General features: G+C 41.0%; 1 protein-coding gene across 7 annotated transcripts; it reads left to right on the top strand.

Annotated features, from left to right (window-relative positions):
- Nucleotides 1-877: 877 nt before the first annotated feature.
- KLHL8 (kelch like family member 8) lies at nucleotides 878-18,634 on the top strand. Of its 7 annotated transcripts, none has more exons than XM_087724078.1 (11): nucleotides 926-973; nucleotides 2,902-3,028; nucleotides 6,874-7,181; nucleotides 8,656-9,204; nucleotides 10,270-10,456; nucleotides 10,616-10,759; nucleotides 11,555-11,666; nucleotides 13,920-14,088; nucleotides 14,490-14,649; nucleotides 15,915-16,116; nucleotides 18,334-18,634. In XM_087724078.1, exons 3-11 carry the CDS (start codon nucleotides 6,981-6,983, stop codon nucleotides 18,455-18,457), a joined length of 1,848 nt encoding a protein of 615 aa, XP_087580204.1. In that variant the 5' UTR covers nucleotides 926-973; nucleotides 2,902-3,028; nucleotides 6,874-6,980; the 3' UTR covers nucleotides 18,458-18,634. The 7 variants fall into 7 exon arrangements, with proteins under 7 accessions (XP_087580208.1, XP_087580209.1, XP_087580203.1 ...); XM_087724079.1 differs by having other exon boundaries at nucleotides 946-960; XM_087724082.1 differs by lacking the exon at nucleotides 2,902-3,028 and having other exon boundaries at nucleotides 878-960.
- The last annotated feature ends 441 nt before the right edge of the window (nucleotides 18,635-19,075 follow it).

The following is a 19,075-nucleotide window of genomic DNA, read 5'->3' as shown; positions in this document are numbered from 1 at the left end:
TGGGTTAGAAAGGGTAGAATATGGAAAGAAGAGTGCCATGATGTAAGCTCAGAGAGAATAAAATGTAAATGCATTTAGAACCACTGTAAAGAAGTTTGGAAATTGCTTCTTTGTGTGTGTGTGTTTTTTTACTTATCACTTTTCCTTTTCTTATTATATTTCCTTTTCTTTTTTTCTTTAAATTATTTTTATTTTGCAGATTCTGCAGACACTGTGTGTGTGTGTGTGTCTGTGTTTGTGTGTGCTGTGTGTAAAAGGAGTCCAGCTGGCAGCTGTCATCATACGATGAAATCCCGCCCCTTTATAATGGGATCCACATACACAAGAGGCAGGGATTTGATTGCACAGTTTTAGATACCATTTTGACCTTTAGGGGACCTGGCTTTTTTTCAGTAAACTTCAAATGATGATGATGATGATGATTGATACTGTGCATTACAATTCAAATTGTCCTACAAGAGGCAATCTTTCAAGCTTTGGAAGGCTCCTGGCGCCTTTAAGGAGTTGGTACTTTAACAAGATTGGAGAACGAGGCGCTTAACTTGCTTCGCCTCCGGACATTACTACGATTCCCATCATGCCTTATCCGAACCTTAAAAAACAATCCTTTGATCGCAACGCATGCGCAGAAAAGAAAAACCTCTCCTGGAGGCGATACGTCTCGTCCCGACCCGTCCCCCCCCCCCTCTCTCTCACACACAGAGAACGGTAAGGAGCCGCTAAGGGCACCAAAAACAACCGCATGCGCAAACCAGTCGTTTTAAGCTCTGGGCGCAGACGCGCTTACCCTTTCTTCCACCTTCCCTCAAGTTTGTTTTGGTCTGCCCCGCCCACTTTCTGGGTTTTTTTTCTCCCTGCCCCACCCACTTCGCCCCCGCGCCAAACCACGGCGCCTGCGCATTCTCATTGGCGTTTGACGGATGGGGAGAGCGCTTGGCGGCGGCGGCGCGCGCGTGGACGGTAACGGTCCTCGGTGCGGCTGCCTGGGACTTGTGATGGAGGGAGGGAGGCGGGGAGGCTCAGCGAGGGGGCGACGGGGCTCTGTACCTGGAAAGGGGAGAGGGCTGGGCGTTTGGCTTTCCCGAAAAGCCGCCATATGTCTTCGGGCTTCTGCCTTCGCGACAGGAAGGCACTCTGTACTTGCCCAGAGGCGCTTTTCTCCTTCAAAAAGCACGCTTTCCTCCCGCATCCTGACGTTGCAAGCAGGCAGAGGAGCAGTTGGACCAAACATGGAAGGAGTGGGGTGGGAATTGGGTCGAGGGAAGGCAGCTGACTCTCCAGGTGGTCCTCCACTTACGACCATTACGTTGCTAAGTGAGAAATTGATTCAGTTTGGTCCCGTTTTACAGCTTTTCTTGGTGTTAAATTAGGTTGTTAAGTGAATCTGTCTTCCCCATTGACTTTGCTGAAGGTGGCAAAAGGTTTGTCACACATGATTCAGGCATGCGGCAACAGGTGTAAGTGTGAAAAGTGGTCTTAAGTGGCTTTTTTTCAGTGCCGGTGTGACTTTGAACGTCCGTTGAACAACCTGTTGTAAGTCGAGGACTAGTTGGGTGAAAAGACATGGGGGGGGGGGTCGGGCTACAAGCTACAGTTTTAATCTTCAGTCATGGTGGCTTGGTTTGGAATGATGGCTCGAGAACATCTGGGGACCCAAGGTTGAGAAAGAGAGGCTGAAGGAGTTGTGTTAAACCTAGGGGGGTTAATTTTTGCATTTTGTCTTATGTATTTTGGGGGCGACGCGGGTTTTGTGTGGATGGCTAGAAAGAGTGTTTGGAAATCAGGTGGGGAGAGCCTACTTGGATGAAGGAGAAGATTTTGCCATTGGGTGAAGGATCCAGTTCTCTTTGTAAGTGTATACAGGATATATTTTTTTAAATTCTCAAGATGACATCATGCAGGATATGAGGAAAAACATATAAGAGGAAACCAACTGAGTAAGAGAGTGTTTCAGATACTATATGTGTGAAGTATATATATAAACTTTTAGAGAATGACAAAGTAATGGAAAAAGATAATTTCAAGAGGGGAAAATGGGTTATTATGAAAAAGAATGATGAATGCTAAGAATGATGACCTTTAAATGAACAATAAAAGGGAGGAGAATTTTAATGCATTACACACACCCCTGACTGAAGGTTCATGTTACTAGCCTAACATAATTGCTCCACTGTTAATTGTTTCCTGCTTATGGTTTCAGTGAAGTCTATAAAACATTTATAGTTACTTGAACTAGGAACTCGGTAGAAGGAAGTTACATAGATGCTTGCTATGTTATGCCTTGGCTGACTTTGAGGAAGCTATGGCGTTGGTATTTGGGCTGTTATCTTATTTAGAATTGCTGGTTTTGTATTAGCAATAACTCCTGGGGGAAGGAATTTCCCAAATTACCAAATGTTATTGCAACATAAATGGTTCATTCTTGAGATCTTGCAAGGGTAAAATGTGTTCATTTCCATCAAAGCAGCATAATTTTCCAGTATATCTTATACTTTAAACAGTATATTTTATTGTGAAAGATCACTTATTTTGAGTTGGAAAGTCAATGCTGTACAGTATATAATACTTGAATTTTGTATCGGTTGTACTGATTTATGATCAGTTTCTGGACTCAACTAAAAGTCTGGAAGGATTTAAAAAAAAAATCTAGCATGGTTTGAGAGCAGATTATGACATCAGTTACATGCACGTAAACTTGCCTTTGTTCTTGTGAATTGGCCTCCCAGGCATACTTTCAGTCACATCTCTAGTATGATCACAGAGAAAACTACTTGATTCACCTATATTGCAAAACTGATTGCCTAAAGAAATCTAGCTCTCTCTGTTTAATCCTCTGTGTAAAACCAAAGAATTAAAAATCCCCAAACTGATCTTTTTATCCTCCTGCACATATTATTATAGAAGCCGTAGGGGTGCGGTGGTTGGAATGCAGTACTGCAACCTACTTCTGCTGCCTGCTGGCTGTCTGCAATTTGACAGTTCGAATCTCACCAGGCTCAAGGTTGACTCAGCCTTCCATCCTTCCGAGGTCAGTAAAATTAGGACCCAGATTGTTGGGGGCAATAGGCTGACTCTAAACTGCTTAGAGAGGGCTGTAAAGCACTGTGAAGTGGTATATAAGTCTAAGTGCTATTGCTATTTTATCTAATGTTGTGTTCTAGCAAACATTGTTTTAAATTGGTAGAGATATATCATTTTTGTTACAGAGAATATATTGATTAATATCTAATTCCATTGGCATTTGTGCCTTCAATCAAATTCAAACTATAAGAAGGTACTCTTCCATTCATATGCATAGCATGCACATTTTTCTCCATTCTTTCGACTTTGGTGTAGTATTTGCCTTGAAATAGTGACTTGGTCTGCTGAGTTGTGGATCACAGAACAGCGAAGTCAAGAAGCTCTTGTTCTATTATTTTACATTTCTCTCCTTGGTGCATATGTCAAAGGTTAGCCGTAGTTCAGGAAAATGTAGAAGCTGTGAGTGAAGCAAGTGAATCGGTTTGTATGTGAAAAAAATGTGCATTCCAACTCCAGGTCTGATTCCAAAGACAAAATCCTGAAATGAATATGCTCAAGCATTTAATTCTGCAGTCCTAGCCTTGCCTAAATTTAACTGCTGTTCACCTACATCAGGGGTCAGCAAATTGCGGCTTTGGAGCCGCATGTGGCTCTTTTATCCCTCTGCTGTGGCTCCCTGTCTTCAGTCAGCACCACAATTTTGAGAGGAGCTTCCGATTAGGAACGGGGCAAGCAGAGCGCGCCAGGAGGAGACTCTATCTCAAGGGATGGCTTTTCCGGTCAGCTCCACAATTGATAGGGCTTTCAGTTAGGACAGGTAGAGGAAAAAAGGATGCCGCGCTATGGTGGGGGAAGCGGACTTCCGGTCGACTCCAGAATTGAATGGGGAGCTTCCGGTTAGGACCTTTGTGGCTCTTTGAGTGTTTAAGGTTGCTGACCCCTGACTTAGATTTACAAGGTGTTGCCAACCTACAACCACAACTGAGGCCCAAATTTCTCTTGCTAAATAAAGACAGTTGTTAAGTGGGTTGTGTCCCATTTTATGATTTTTTGCCCACAGTTGTTGAGTGAATCATGCAGTTGTTAAGTGAATCTGGCTCCCCCCATTGCCTTTGGTTGTCGGAAGCTAGCTGGGAAGATTACAAATGGTTGACCCTGGGACACTGCAGTTGTGATAGCAATAGCACTTATATACTTTACAGCCCCCGCTAAGCGGTTTACATAATCAGCCTATTGCACCCAACAATCTGGGTCTTCATTATACCCACCTCGGAAGGATGGAAGGATGAGTCTATCGTGAGCCTGGTGAGATTTGAACTGCCAAATTGCTGGCAGTCAGCAAAAGTAGCCTGCAGTACTGCACTCTAACCACTGCGCCACCGCGGTTCTTAGTATATGCCAGTGATAAATACATGCCAGTTGTCAAGCGCCCAAATTTTGATCATGTGATTATGGGGATGCTGCAACAGTTGTAAGTGTGAAAGTGTGAAATTATTTTTATAAACGAGATATCTTAATTTAGAATAAATAAATTTTAATCAGCAATTAAGTTATGGATTCAGTTTTGGGTAAGGATATTTTTAATATATGTGCATATACAGATGTAATGCATGCACACATTTCTTGGGAAGAAAATTTCAAAATTTTATTTCAGCTGACGGCTCTATTCAAGAAACACCAGAGGATCTTTATTTATCTAATTTTGTGTTTTGCTTATTCTTTCTTTGGAGGTCATCATTTTAAATATAGATCTCTTTCCTCTCAAGTAATCTTGAGAGATGAAACTTGTGACTATGGAGATTCATTTCCAAATTTAGCAATGAAGAGAAGGGGGATAGATATTGTGTCTTGTATTGTGTTGTGACTAGAATGGAACATTTTAACATTATTAGAAGTAGATTTAACATTTTCTGGTTTATTGTGGAACAGCTTCAGACAAGTTGGGTGCCATTTCTATTATTTGAGAGTTATTTCTGTGAGTGAATACTGTTCATGGTTTTTTTTAAACTTTGCAACAACTGCTACTGCTTTGCTCACTTTGTTACATAAATCACAGGGATTCTCATGCAGAAATGTCACAAATAGCCATAACATGAATTTGACATGTGATTTATGGCGTGTCTTAAGATAAAGTTAAGATGCTCCATTTTCTTTTTTTTCTTTTTTTATTATTATTTTTTATTTTATCAATTTCATATATACATTCACAATTATATGATCTCATAACTGTTATTAATAATATGTATTTATAACATTTTTCCCTACAGTTGACAATATACTTGAAGATTGCTTTCTTACCATCCCATAGATCCATCTTATCTTACAACGGTCCTACTTCTTCTTCCCTCCCTCCCTCTTTCCTTCCCTCGTTTCTTCTCTCCTACTCTCCTTCCTTCCCTTTTCCTCCATTTTCTTAGGGTTGACAGCCTTGCTAATTTTCATATGGTTCATTGAGGGCTTCATTGCAAAAAGTTCCAAGTCACTGTTTTTAAAGTGTAGGGCCATGATAGCAAGCCTATGGCACGCCATAAGTGGCATGCAGAGCCCTCTCTGCGGGCACACCAGCCATCGCCCCAGCCTAGCTCCACCACGCATACACGTGCACTTCCCACAGCCAGCTAGTCTTTGGGGCTCTGCTGCACATATGCGGGAGGCGGGGTGCATGCTGGGGGTGTGCCCACATGCATGGGGAGGTGGGACGCATGCGTTGTTGCTTACATTTAAGCAAACTAATCGTCTCCTGCAAACTCCACTCTCCTTTCACGCCTCTTTTATTTCCTCTGGGAGGGGTCATTCATCATCCACATGTGGCCTTACTCCCAAGTCAGCCAAGTTAGCTGTTCCCTTTGTCTGGCAACTCTGCGCATGCGCACTTTGGGAACAGGCTCCAGCTATTCTTCAGCCCCACTTATCTCCAACTCCAAAGGCAGCTGATAACTGTCAGATGGCTTTGGCCCCCTCTCTGCCTCTGACACAGAGCCCTCATCAGAGCCTTCCCCAGACTCCAGGACTGGCCCATGTTCCTCCCCAACCTCTTTACTGTCCGAATCTGCTGCTAGATCTACTGGCTGCTGGCGAGCCACAGCATAAGGCCTATTCTGGGGATCCTACCCCTAGATTCTTGTTCATATTTTGGAATACGGTTACTTGCTTTGAGTTAATTGTAGGCTATAATTCAGAAACCACCAAGTTAGAGCATACTCTGTAGTTCCCATTACTGATGACTTCACCTAAACTAAAAAGGTTTCAAGCATTTTTGTTTAAAGGTATAATCCGCTTAAATAGTAAAAGAGTAAATTTACGTATCTGTGGTAAAAACATCTAATCTCTTCTCAGCAATAATTACCATTTTGATTCACAGTTCTTCATTTACGCTGAATTTTGACTAAATTGTGTTCATGTGTTGGTACAGAAAACTGTTTGCATCTAGAAAAAAAGAGTGTCCTACAGTTTTGACTCTGAGTTCAATAAAATGCCCCCCCAAATGTCAGTGTGACATGATCTATTTCTTGTTTAGTAGAAAGATTGCCAATTTTCAGTGATTCTTCATGCTATACTAAATAAACCTGCAGAACATCACGTGTCCTTTGTCAGCATATACAGAAAATAGGCATCATGAGCTTCTAAATGTCGAAGACAGTGCATGATTTCACCTTCCTTGATTGTCTCTTTTCAAAATATACTAATTTTAGTTCCCGTCAAAACCTATAAGCCCCTTTCTTGATTCTCCATTTATTTGCATTGATCTGTTCAAAGAAGCAGAAGAGTAGCTGGCAAAGTATTTGTGGAAATATGTGTTTCAGGCATACCATTGAGATAAATACTGTATTTTATGTTTTCTTTTTAAATCAGAAGATATTGGCTATACCCAAATGGATGTCCGCTGGTGCGCATAACAGGATGTGTGCTGGGTCTTTTCATGGAGACTAAAAGTACACTTGGAAAAAGATTAACAGCTAATGGCTTCTGAATCAATGGTACCAGAGCAAGGAAAACATACGGTGACCGGAAAAAGACATCAAAAGCAGGAAAGGACACCTTTGAGCTGTGATGGGGAAGACGACACATTTGTATTTGAAGCAAATGAAGCTTGGAAGGATTTTCACAGCTCTCTTCTCCATTTCTACGAAGCTGGGGAGCTTTGTGACGTGACGCTAAAGGTAGGGATTTATAGTTTTCTATATAATTTTGAGTTTCTGTATGGAATGTCCTGTGTATTTTGGGAAGTACTAGAAGAGGTATTTGCTTTTCATCACTTGTGTTTCCACTGACTGACTGGGAATGGATTTCCAGCATTTACATTGCTCTTTTTATTGAAAAGTTGCTAGAAATCTTATAATAGGACGGTGAATACTTGTTGAATCTTGCAATGGCTCTGTATAATGATGGGTATGAACACAAATGAAGAAAAATCACTTTCTGTCTAATTTAAGGATGTATAATTATTAGAAATTTAGTACCTAGGCAAGTTCACTTAGCTGGCATGAAATATACCATTGAATGAACTTGTAGGATGAAAATGTACATGTACCAAGAATTTTTGCGCAAGTAAGAGATTCCTCCATCATGCCCATGTTAAGAGAGTGTGGGGGGGGTTCTTCTTTGAATGGAGAAAGAGGTATGGTAGCTACAATGGGTTACAGTGTATTGTGCAAATAGTTATAAACAGGTTATAGCTGAACAAACATTTTTTGCACCAACAATTTAGCTAACAGTTAAGCAGAAAGTCGTTAACATAAAAGATACGTTGAGTACATGTGTATAATTTATCATACAGCTTTTAAAAAAGTATAGAGGAGTTGAGTAGATATAGTGATAGTTCTGATTCAATTAGCTACCTGTAAATAATGAAAAAGGCAGCAGATTCAGGAACAGAATAAATTTACTAATCATTAATTGTAAAATAAAACAGTGGCCCCCAATCTTTTCAGCACCAGGGACCGGTTCCCTGAAGAGAGGATTTTTTGCAGACTGGCGTGGGCATGGTTACATGCTGCCTGAATCCTGCAGATGGGGCTTTGCTTGGTTGCGTGGCCCAGTTTCTGGTGTGCCTCACACCAGTGCCGGTCCATGGCTGGCCGGGGGTTGTGGTTGGGGGACTCCTGAAATAGAAACTAATACTTCAATCATCTTCAGGCAGGAAGAAAAAAGGGAAAACTGGAAAAATTTATACCAGTCAGATAAGTAACACTTTCTAACAGTAGAAGCAAAATGAAAACATTTGCAAGAATTTTCAATTTACTGAAATATCAAAAAAACGTATTATCAAACATTCTATTTGATTTGTGGACTTGCGCGTTCCTTTAAATAATGGGCCTTTAGTAGCTTAACTAAATAACGGAGGGCACCTGAATTCTACCTCCAATACTTATTTTGTCATCTTGCTTTATTTTTGTACTTTCACTTCTGAAAATTGAGTTTGATCAGCTATCCTGGTATTAAATGTTCTGGGCTTGAGAACATGTTTTCAACCTAGGATCAGTTTTTGTGGGGTCAGGACAATATCAATAGAATGTGTGTTTAAAAACCCTCTTCAGTGTTCAAGACTCATAATTTTACTTAGGCGCCGTTGTCTCTGTTTTGCCTTAAGCTAAAGTGAGCTACTGTTAACTTTCTTATATGTTTTACTTCCAGGTGGGCTCAAAGTTGATTACCTGTCACAAGCTTGTCCTGGCTTGTGTAATACCTTACTTCAGAGCCATGTTTCTTTCGGAAATGGCAGAAGCTAAACAATCATTGATTGAAATCAAAGATTTTGACGGTGATGCCATTGAAGACTTGGTCAAGTTTGTGTATTCCTCCCGGCTAATGCTGACTGTTGACAATGTCCAGCCTCTCTTATATGCTGCCTGCATTCTCCAAGTGGAGATAGTGGCCAAAGCTTGCTGTGAGTACATGAAGCTGCACTTTCACCCTTCCAATTGCCTGGCAGTGAGGGCCTTTGCAGAGAGTCACCACCGCATTGACTTGATGGACATGGCTGACCACTATGCCTGTGAACACTTTGTTGAAGTGGTGGAATGTGAAGACTTTGTGAGTGTATCTCCTCAGCACCTTCATAAACTCTTGTCTTCAAGTGACCTGAGCATTGAGAATGAAAAGCAAGTTTATTGTGCTGCTATTAAATGGCTTTTGGCCAATCCCCAGCACCATGCTTTATGGTTAGATGCAATAGTTGCTCAGGTAAGAACCACATGAGAGAAGGATAAAAGTGCTGTTAATACCTGTAATGTTCCTCTCATTGTATTTTTAAAAAAAATTATGATGGTATGTTCAAGCAGCCATATTTCTTTCTTTATGTAGCTTTAATGGTATATGTATAAACTGAGCACAATTGGTTCTCTTAACTTCAGCCAAATAGGTGTCCTTTGCTTTTGTTAAATTCAACTCCTTCTGTCCATTGAGACTTGGAGACAGTATGGAAATAGATTCCATTCATCTAGCCTTCATATATCCTAGTGTTTTCCCATCCAGTTACTGATTAGCCTAGGTCTCCAGGTTGAAAATTAGCAGCCAGAAGATGGCCACTGTTGTTACAGATTTTGTTGAATATTGACGGTCCTGCACTATATAATTATGTAAATGACCACCTGCAGCATAGAGGCAGGATGACCAAAGAATGCCTTATAGGAGAATTGGAATTAAATTTATTGCTATTTGTCCTCAAGGATATTCCCTCTCCGTATAGTCCTACTAAGGTGAGATAATGTCTGTAGTTCGTTTTGAATAAATGACAGTATCTGGTAGGTTCATTAATGGAGCTGATCTTTACGGCGTGATAATTAAAATGGCTAGCTTTCTATTTGCACGCTTTTGACTATTGAGCTCAAAAGATATTCTTTCAGGACTTCTTCAATAGGTAAGCCATTAGGAAGCAGTTTGGTAGCATCTCTAGTGGTTCAAAGTGCTTCGTTCCAGTCTGAGCTTGCATTGCAGTGTTATCCTAATGAAATATGCATATTACACCCTTGCACTGGTTAAATAAAATTAAAACTAGTTTAACCAACCAGACTTGTTGATAAATCAAGGTTATTTATTCTTGAAATTCATTGCCATTCATTGAGATTCATGATACCATGCCAAGTTATCTGGTCAGAGTAGGCAAAATCCCCATATCCTTGGATAATGCAGCAGTAAGAATGAAAGTGCTCTGTAACCTGGCATCCTCTTGTTGGTCCAAGTGAAATGGGAAGATGTTCATTTCGATCTTGATGCTGTTCAATTCATCATTTTTGTTTGTTCCCTTAGGTACGCCTGCCCCTGTTACCTGTTTGTTTCCTCATGGGAGTTGTTGCAAAAGAACAAATAGTCAAGCAGAACTTAAAATGCCGAGATTTGTTAGATGAAGCAAGAAACTACCATCTTCATTTAAGCAGTCATACGGTACCAGATTTTGAATATTCTGTTCGGACAACCCCAAGGAAACACACAGCAGGTATATATTTTTTCCTGATACGGCGCTGGTATAGGTGTGAAAATTTCTTGTTCTGTTAATGAGTTCACAGAGTGCTTTATTTGATACCTGCTGAATTTTATTAATTAATTTAAATCTTATCAAAGAAGCTCCTCTCCATTTTGTTATTTTTCCCGTTAGGTGTCCTTTTCTGTGTTGGAGGACGTGGGGGATCAGGAGACCCATTTCGCAGTATTGAATGCTACTCGATAAATAAAAATAGCTGGTTTTTTGGTCCTGAAATGAACAGTAGAAGGAGGCATGTAGGAGTAATCTCTGTAGGAGGTTTGTAAGAAGAAAATTCTATTTTCAAATAATTCTGTATTCTATTGGAGCTTATGATTCAGCCATTCTCTCTACCCTATAATCACTGTATTTCCCGAGGAGGAGGAAAGTTCTGAATTTAAGATGATTACCACTAAAGCAAAGCAAAAAAGATAGTTGGGAGGGAAAATAGGACTAATGTCCCATGTAGTGCACAATGTCCTCATTTTTTCAACCTAGGAAATCCCCCCTAATAAATTTCTTAAGAGACATGAATATTGGTTTGTGCATCACGGTTGTGTCTGTGTACACTTGCCATAAACCACATTCCAAAAATAGCACCAGAGCAAAAATGAATTACTAATATCTATAATTCTTCATTTATAAAATTTACCTCATCTATATATACCAAGCTCTCTCTGTCAAACACAAAATTGCATTATATTTCATGCATGTATGAGTGACGCAGTGGCCTAGAGGTGGAGCTCTTGCCTCACGATCGGGAGGCTGTGAATTCAATCCTAGGCAGAGACAGATATTTCTCTCTCTGGGCACAATGAAAGTATATCTGCTGAACAAAACACTGCATTGCCGACAGGAAGGGCATCTGGCCATTAAAACACTCCGCTAGCTCCATTCAGTTGCCCAGACCCTGGGGGGGTGGGGAGAACCTTTCAGTTAATTTTGCAAAACATTTATTAATTACAATTGGCTATGTCTGAGCAGATTGTAATATTAGTGATAAATAGCAATAGAATAAGATGATGGGCTACTCTTACTTTACTTCCTAAGAAATATATTGCCTGACTGTTTCAGGTAAAGTTTATGCTGTGGGTGGGCACGATGGAAATGAGCACCTAGGCAGCATGGAAGTGTTTGATCCGCTCACAAATAAATGGATGATGAAAGCATCAATGAATACCAAAAGGTAGGTAAATTTGGAGGAATGGATAGATTCATATGAGACATTGTTTATTACATAATTGACATGGACCAAGTAAATAAACACATCCAGTCCCCCCATAATCATCATTTTTTATTGTATTTATTATTCACATTTGTACACCCCACCAAAAGCAATTCTGGGCAGCTTACTGCAAGTGGATAAAACAACAAATATAAAAACAGCAAATCTAAAGCTACATAACGTCATCATCCAAAATAAATTTGCAATATGGGGAAAGAATGATGGGACTATGAAAGATAGATGAGGCTTTAAGATTAAAAGAACAAAAATCAGTGCAAAGCAATCATAAAGTTCTTTTAAATATCTCATTTGTAGCTAAAGTGGATTAGGAAAATATTTCAGACAATATAAGTTGTAAAACAAATTAGCTTCTCAAAGTTGGCAGCTGATTGATTGTGATAAAGGAAACTAGGGGCAGACTGGATATTGAAATAAAAACATTTACTGAAAATAGATAATTTATCATGTACAGAGTTGTGCAAAACCAGTAGGTTTTTTGTTTATTACTGTGGAGACACTTTCAAACTTCTGTTTGCCAGAGTAAGTGGAAGCAGAGAGACTTTTGCTGAGCCAAGGCTTACACACCAGTTACAACTTTACCTGGACTGGGAAGTCTTGGCAGTAGTAATTCTTAGCCTTATCAGCAGGCATTTTGGCCATTGCATCCCTGCCAGCATAGCACTATCCTTAAAGACAAATCAGAGGATAACATACAGTGTCCAGGATGTTAACGGATGAGAGCTGCCGTGTGAACATAGAATATATGTCCAGGCACTTCATTGGTTGCTGATATCCTTTCAAGTTTAATTGTGGGTGCTGACCTATAAAGGCTTATACGACTTGGCTCTGTGGTACCTAAAGGGCTGTCTCCTCCAGGTAGACCTGGCTTATGTGTACTCACTGAGAGAAATCAAAGGGCTATGGGCTTTGCTGTAGTAGCCTTCACAGTATGGAAAACCTTGCCTTGAGACTGGCGGTATACCTAGCATGCTCCCTAACGAGTTTCCATAAAGCAGTTAAGATGGAGCTTTTTGAATGGGTTTTTGGAAGCTCACTGATGGGGAAAGGTGTTGATTGGTTAGTCATCTTCTTCTTGTGCCATATCTGTCATTGGACGCTGGCGATCATCTTGGCAATCCTATTTTTATCAACAGCCACATGAAAAAGTGCTGTTGAGTTTTGGTCCAAACCGATCCCTTAGATTTTGAAGCCATGATGTTCTTCTTCTGCCTGGACCTCGTTCATGAGTGAAGAATGCTTTATTTTTCTGGGTGTCGCATCACAGGTCCAAAATAGTCTAACTTTTGCTTTTTTATGATTTTAATGAATTCCCTTGGCTTTCCCAGGCGGTTTATCCCTTGGTTAGTCTAGTGGTTCTTTTTGATGACTTTACCGTATTTTTCGGAGTATAAGACGGACCTTTTTCCCTCAAAAAAGAGGGTGAAAATCTGGATGCATCTTATACACTGATTACAGCATTTTTGGCTTCCCGAAACCCCGCCCCCTTTGCAAAAATGGTCGTGCATAGCCTTTAGGAGGCTTCCAGAGTGCTCCTGGGGGCTGGGGAGGGCAAAAATGAATGGAAAATGGGCAATTTTGTGCTCATTTTTTGCCCCACCCCCACCCACCAGGAACACTCTACAAGCCTCCTAAAGGCTTTGCATGCCCTTTTTTTTCACAAAAAAACAAACCCATTTTCACGAAAAATTGTCTGTTTTTTTGGAGATCTGCAGAGTGCAAAATCTTTTTTTTTTTTAAATTTGCCACTTCAAAATCTTGGTGCTGGTGCGGCTTATATTCTGAAAAATACGTACATATTTTCTTTTTCTTTTTGGTAAACTATAAATAAAATTTGGGTTTTCTTACATTACATGTTGACCTTTGTTACCCAAGTGAATTAAAGATAAAACTACATATACCTTATAAGGAACAATGGCTCAAGTGGTTGGAACTGGGCAGGAGGTTAATGTTCAAGACCCAAGAACTACCCTGGGGCGGGGTTGAGCTCTTGTCCTCCACTCCAGCTCCTGCTGGGGACATGAAATGAGCCCCCAGCTGAGTGTCCCCAGGGCAACAATGATGTCAGCGGCTAATCCTTTCAGTCCGGAATTGCCTCAGGGCTTCTGACACGAGTGCAAAAATATACCTTATGAGTACATTTGCTGTTTTATTTTTAAATATAGTTGGATAAGTGACAGTCTGCATTTTTGCTAGGAGAGGAATTGCTCTGGCCTCTCTTGGAGGCCCCATTTATGCCATCGGAGGCTTAGATGATAACACTTGCTTCAGTGAGGTGGAGAGATACGACATGGAATCCGACCAGTGGAGCGGCGTTGCCTCTATGAACACCCCTCGCGGAGGAGTTGGCTCTGTAGCTCTTCTGGTGAGTCCCTTGTGCAGCCTTGAAATGGACAGCAAACATTGCCTGCCACAGCCGAAATAGTAAGATCTTATGGTGTCCTTCAGTTATAACTATATTCAGTTCAGAGGCTATTTTCCAGTAGTAAATGAGATGTGGAATGGAACAGGTGAGAGAAATACAGCAATGTAGTAGTATAAACACCTAAGACAGTTCAATATTTTTCAGAATTTTGCACTAAGTTTTAGTTTATCCAGTTGGATTGCAATTTTTATTGTTTCATTATTTTTACAATTTCAATGTGAGATAGTTAAACTTAGGCTGACAAAGGTAAATTAATACATGTGTTTTAAGATAAAGTATGGGTTTGTTTACACACATACACACACAAATTTATAGAATCTTCCTTTTTTTTCTCATTTCAGAATAATGTATATGCCGTTGGTGGGAATGATGGTGTAGCTTCTCTGTCTAGTGTGGAGAAATATGATCCTTATCTTGATAAGTGGATAGAAGTGAAAGAAATGGGTCAGCGGAGAGCTGGCAATGGGGTTAGTGAACTTCATGGCTGTTTATATGTGGTAGGTGAGTAACATTCAGCCCTTTCTCACTTTTGATCCCCTTATATTCTCATAGCCTTGCTTGAACTTCAATAATAGAAGCAGATTATGGTGAAGAGAAGACACCGGTTTTCTGTTACATTACAGCCAATATCTAAGGAGCTGCCCCAAAGAAGGGGAGGGGGGGAGGGTCAACCTAATCTCCAAAGCACCTGAAGGCAGAACAAGAAGCAATAAATGGAAACCAGTCAAGGAGAGAACCAACCTAGAACTAAGGATAAGTTTCCTGACAGTTAGAACAGTTGATCAGTGGCACAGCTTGTCTTCAGAAGTAGTGGGTGGTCCATCACTGGAGGTTTGTAAGAAGAGTTTGGACAACTACTTGCCTAAAGTGGTATAGGGTCTCCTGTTGAGCAAGGGCTAAGGAGGCCTCCAACGTCCCTTCCAACTCTATTATTCTGTTAAGTATGAGTGTCTGTGAACTCTGACTGATGAAGGAGCAGGTGTGGGGGATGGACAAGCAGATTGGACATGGCATGTTGAGTTACGCTGAGGACTTAGTTTGGCCAGTTAAGTTACAAGAGTCTGTTTTGGTTTTCAGACCCAATCTCTGCATGCTCAAGGGAGTGAGGAGAAGAATCTTCATCAGATTACTTCACCTTTAGAGGGTTAGTTTTGGCTAGTCAACAAACTAGTTACTTGCTAGTCAGTTCCCCTCCTCTCTGCTTACATGTATGTAACATTATTATACTTGGTAATGTTAATTTGCAAATGGTATGCTAAAGTAATAGTTTTCCTTGGGGTGGAAATAATTGTGATGGGCAATCCATCTTTTACAATAAACCTATCATTGCTTGGGTGAAGAATTCTCTTAGTAGATCTATTGCATTTTGATACGATGTTTGAATAACAGAATGTATGGTATGCTTCCAGTGGTGGGTTCCAGGTGGTATGGCCCGGTATAGCCATACCAGTAGTAGCTGGGAGCAGCGGCTACCATACCGGTACAGTGGCTTGTTTTGCCCACCCACCCGCTTTCCATAGCTGTTTATAATGCGACTGGCCAATTGTGCATGTGCGGGCGGCACTTGCGCAACCTCTGCCGAGCAGCTGGGTGTCACAGGGCGGTGGGGTGTGCAACATGCATGCCCAACTAGGACGCCCGGCCCCATGCACAGCGTACCGGTTGTAACAGGATCCGGAACCCATCACTGTATGCTTCCTATATTGTGGGGCTATAAAGCCATTAATTACCAAGAGTCATGTACCTGTCTGTCTGTTCTTGTGCAGGTGGTTTTGACGACAATTCTCCACTTAGCTCGGTTGAGAGATTTGACCCTCACACTAATAAGTGGGAATACGTAGCAGAACTAACAACTCCTAGAGGGGGAGTTGGCATAGCAACATTAATGGGCAAAATTTTTGCTGTTGGAGGACACAATGGGAATGCTTACCTGAACACAGTGGAAACCTTTGATCCAGTAGCAAACAGGTAATTGGAAGCCCTCTTTGTACTCCAAGCGTTTGAAAGTAATGCTTCACAATGTGGAAGAGCACATGCAAAGCTCTATATGGCAACCAATTCAGCTACTTTAACCATTTGTAAGGAAGCTACTCCGTACTCTTTACATTTTGTCAGGTCTCACTGGGTGATTTTTCACAGCTCTTTTGGCTTGTTCACTTCTTAGTTGGCTGATTAAAAGTAGGAAGACTTTGGTATAGTCAGTTTTAATATATAATTTTCCTGTTTTTACATACTACTCATTAAGCAGTTTTTTTGACTCGATATAAATCTCTACATTTTGTGCCATGAATCAATCTTGAGAAGATCGTCTCCTTGAATGTGGAGTAACTTGAGGATTTTTAAGCAAGCACTTGCTCTAGGAGAGAGGCAACATTAAGGTGCGGATTGGCATCCTGCCTCACTTTTCTTCAGGATTAAGTTTGTAGCAAAAGCTGAATTGTTAATGTGTTTTCAACAGTTTATATATTAAGGGAGAATGTGTACAAAAGTTTTAAATTTGGCACTTTTATCTGTTTGAATCTCTTTTGTTACTGATTATTTTTATACAGTTTGGTTCATCCATTATGTCATCTCATAATGTGATTTTTGGATCTCATTTTGGCTTAGTTTGCTATGTTAATTCAGCCATTGTGATTCAAACCATAGTGCAGTATGAAATCCATCCAGTGATTGAAATCATATGTTGTTATGAATCATATGTCAGGGTTCCAAATAGCATTCTCAATCAAATAAGACTCTGAGGCTAGAGGTTCCTCAAAGTTCCAATTTATTAGAGAAGCCACGTTGGCACATCTGGAAAAACCCTAATGTGAAAGCTTCCAGATTTTCCCCACCCAGTTGAAAGTTCAAGACTCTGCCCCAGAACCCACATGTCCATCACATGGTCCAATCAGTCACTGTCTCACAAGGAGATTCCTTCCAGTGAGGCCTCTCCAGGTTCCAAGGCAAATGACCTTGACTCTTAAGAAGGAATGTTATTTTGACTACATATCTCCCATGCTCCATACAATCCCCACTCCCAGTTTCCCACAGCAGAATATGTGGAGGCTTGAGGCCCACTGTAAAAGATGGCTTCCAAGCCTGACATCATAATTGTCAGGGTTCCAAATAGCATCCAAAATTAAATCAGAGCCCAAAATTCCAATTTATTAAGAGAGCCATGTTGGCACATCTGGGAAAACCCAAATCTGAAAGCTTCCCGGTTTTCGCCACCCAGTTGAAAGTTCATGAACTTGCCCCACACCCACCAGCCCATCACATGATCCAATCTTTCACTGCCATGCTGGCAGTTCCACCCATCCAGTTCTGGTCAGGTGCAGAGACAAAAGATGACCTTGGCTTTCAAGAAAGGAATTTTGTTTGGGCTACAGACACGGGTGGGTTTCGACCAGTTTGCACCGGTCCCTGCGATCCGGTTGGTCGCCGAACCCGGAAGTAAGTAACATCCGGGAACGGCGAAGCCCCCCCCCCCGCGCCCGCCCGCACACCCGCGCCCGCTCCTTACCCGGTTTTTTCACATTTTGCGCTTTACACGCATGCGCAGAACGCCTGCGCGATCCTCTAGGAGCAGCTGGAGCATCACGCAGACGCTAGTACGCACGCGCGTGCTGCATGCGTGCGCGAGGATGCCGCGTGCGTGCGCGAGGACGCCGCCGGCCTCGTTCCAACTGATCCGGTTGGAACGGGGTGAGAAACCCACCCCTGGCTACAGAGCATCTAACTCCGTACAATCCCCCCTCCCATTTTCCCACAATAGAAAAGGCATAGTAGAATAATAAAAGTGTGGCAGGCCAAAGATCCAAAAGGAATACGGCTGCAGGCCTGAAAAATTTATTTAATTGTAGTTTGTTGGGTGCATCTCTCTTATACAACAAGCTATGGCATCATTTATGAGCCACGGTTTCACAATAGTTCACCGTTTTGCTGACATGGCTTAGCATTTGTGTGATTTCCAATCTTGGTTTCAAATGATCCTTACTGTTCCATCTTCAGCAAACTTTTCTTCGTGTGTTTAATTTCAACTTAAATATTTGAATGGACACCAAAATAAAAGTATTTTAAAATTGAATTGGTACACGAGATTGAGATGTATTTAGCCTGCAGGCTAACTTTTTTCACATTAAGATCAGGAAAAAGCAAAATAACTTGACTTGCATTTCTTTTTTCTTTTCTTTTTTTCTTTAGATGGGAGCTGGTGGGCTCCGTGTCTCACTGCAGAGCTGGGGCAGGAGTTGCTGTGTGTGCTTGCCTAAGCAGTCAAATTCGTGATATGGGTCAAGGTTCCAGCAACGTGGTGGACTGCATGTGAATTTGGGTTGAAGCCTGCTATGATTGTGAAATGCTTTCAGCCTCCTTTACTATTGTACAAAGACTTCTGAATGTTTAAAGCAATATATGTAAATATACTAGGATATTTTTTTGTATGAAAATCTGAGTGCTGTGGAAGTTTTAAAATATTTACTTACAATAAAAACTTGAAAAAATATTGAAGTGTTCAACAAAAATAGATGTCATTCAATGGAGGCTTAAAATACGTCCCTTTATCTTCACAGAAAATTTGATGAGTGATTTCATTTCAGTCATTACCTTACAAAGTATTCCAGAATGTAACGACTATCAATCTTATTTTGTAGTTTTCTCAGATACACCTTCTGAAGTGCTTATACATTAGAAGAATTCACTAAGACCCCACAAAGACCTCTATAAAGTACCATATTTTTCGGAGTATAAGACGCACCGGAGTATAAGACACACCAAGGTTTTGAAGAGGCAAATAAAAAAAAAAGGTAGGTAGATAGGGAGAGAAAGAAAGAGAAATACAGTGGGTAGGTAGGGGGAGAGAGAGAAAGTAGTGAGGTAGGTAGGTAGATAAAGGGATAGAGCGAGAGTAGGTATGTAGGTAGAGGGATAGAGAGAGAAATAGAGA

This window comes from Thamnophis sirtalis, unplaced genomic scaffold (genome assembly GCF_051295495.1).
Source record: "Thamnophis sirtalis isolate CommonGarterSnake01/CBP01778 unplaced genomic scaffold, rThaSir2_p1.2 scaffold_10, whole genome shotgun sequence".
NCBI classification, from domain to species: domain Eukaryota; kingdom Metazoa; phylum Chordata; class Lepidosauria; order Squamata; family Natricidae; genus Thamnophis; species Thamnophis sirtalis.
This window is presented reverse-complemented; position numbering and strand designations above follow the sequence as displayed.

Coding starts and splice junctions, on each gene's coding strand:
- KLHL8 (XM_087724082.1), top strand. CDS start 6,981: ATGGCTTCTGAATCAATGGTACCAGAGCAAGGAAAACATACGGTGACC. Junction 7,182..8,655: donor TTTGTGACGTGACGCTAAAG/GTAGGGATTTAT, acceptor TTTTACTTCCAG/GTGGGCTCAAAGTTGATTAC. Junction 16,117..18,333: donor TTTGATCCAGTAGCAAACAG/GTAATTGGAAGC, acceptor TTTTTTCTTTAG/ATGGGAGCTGGTGGGCTCCG.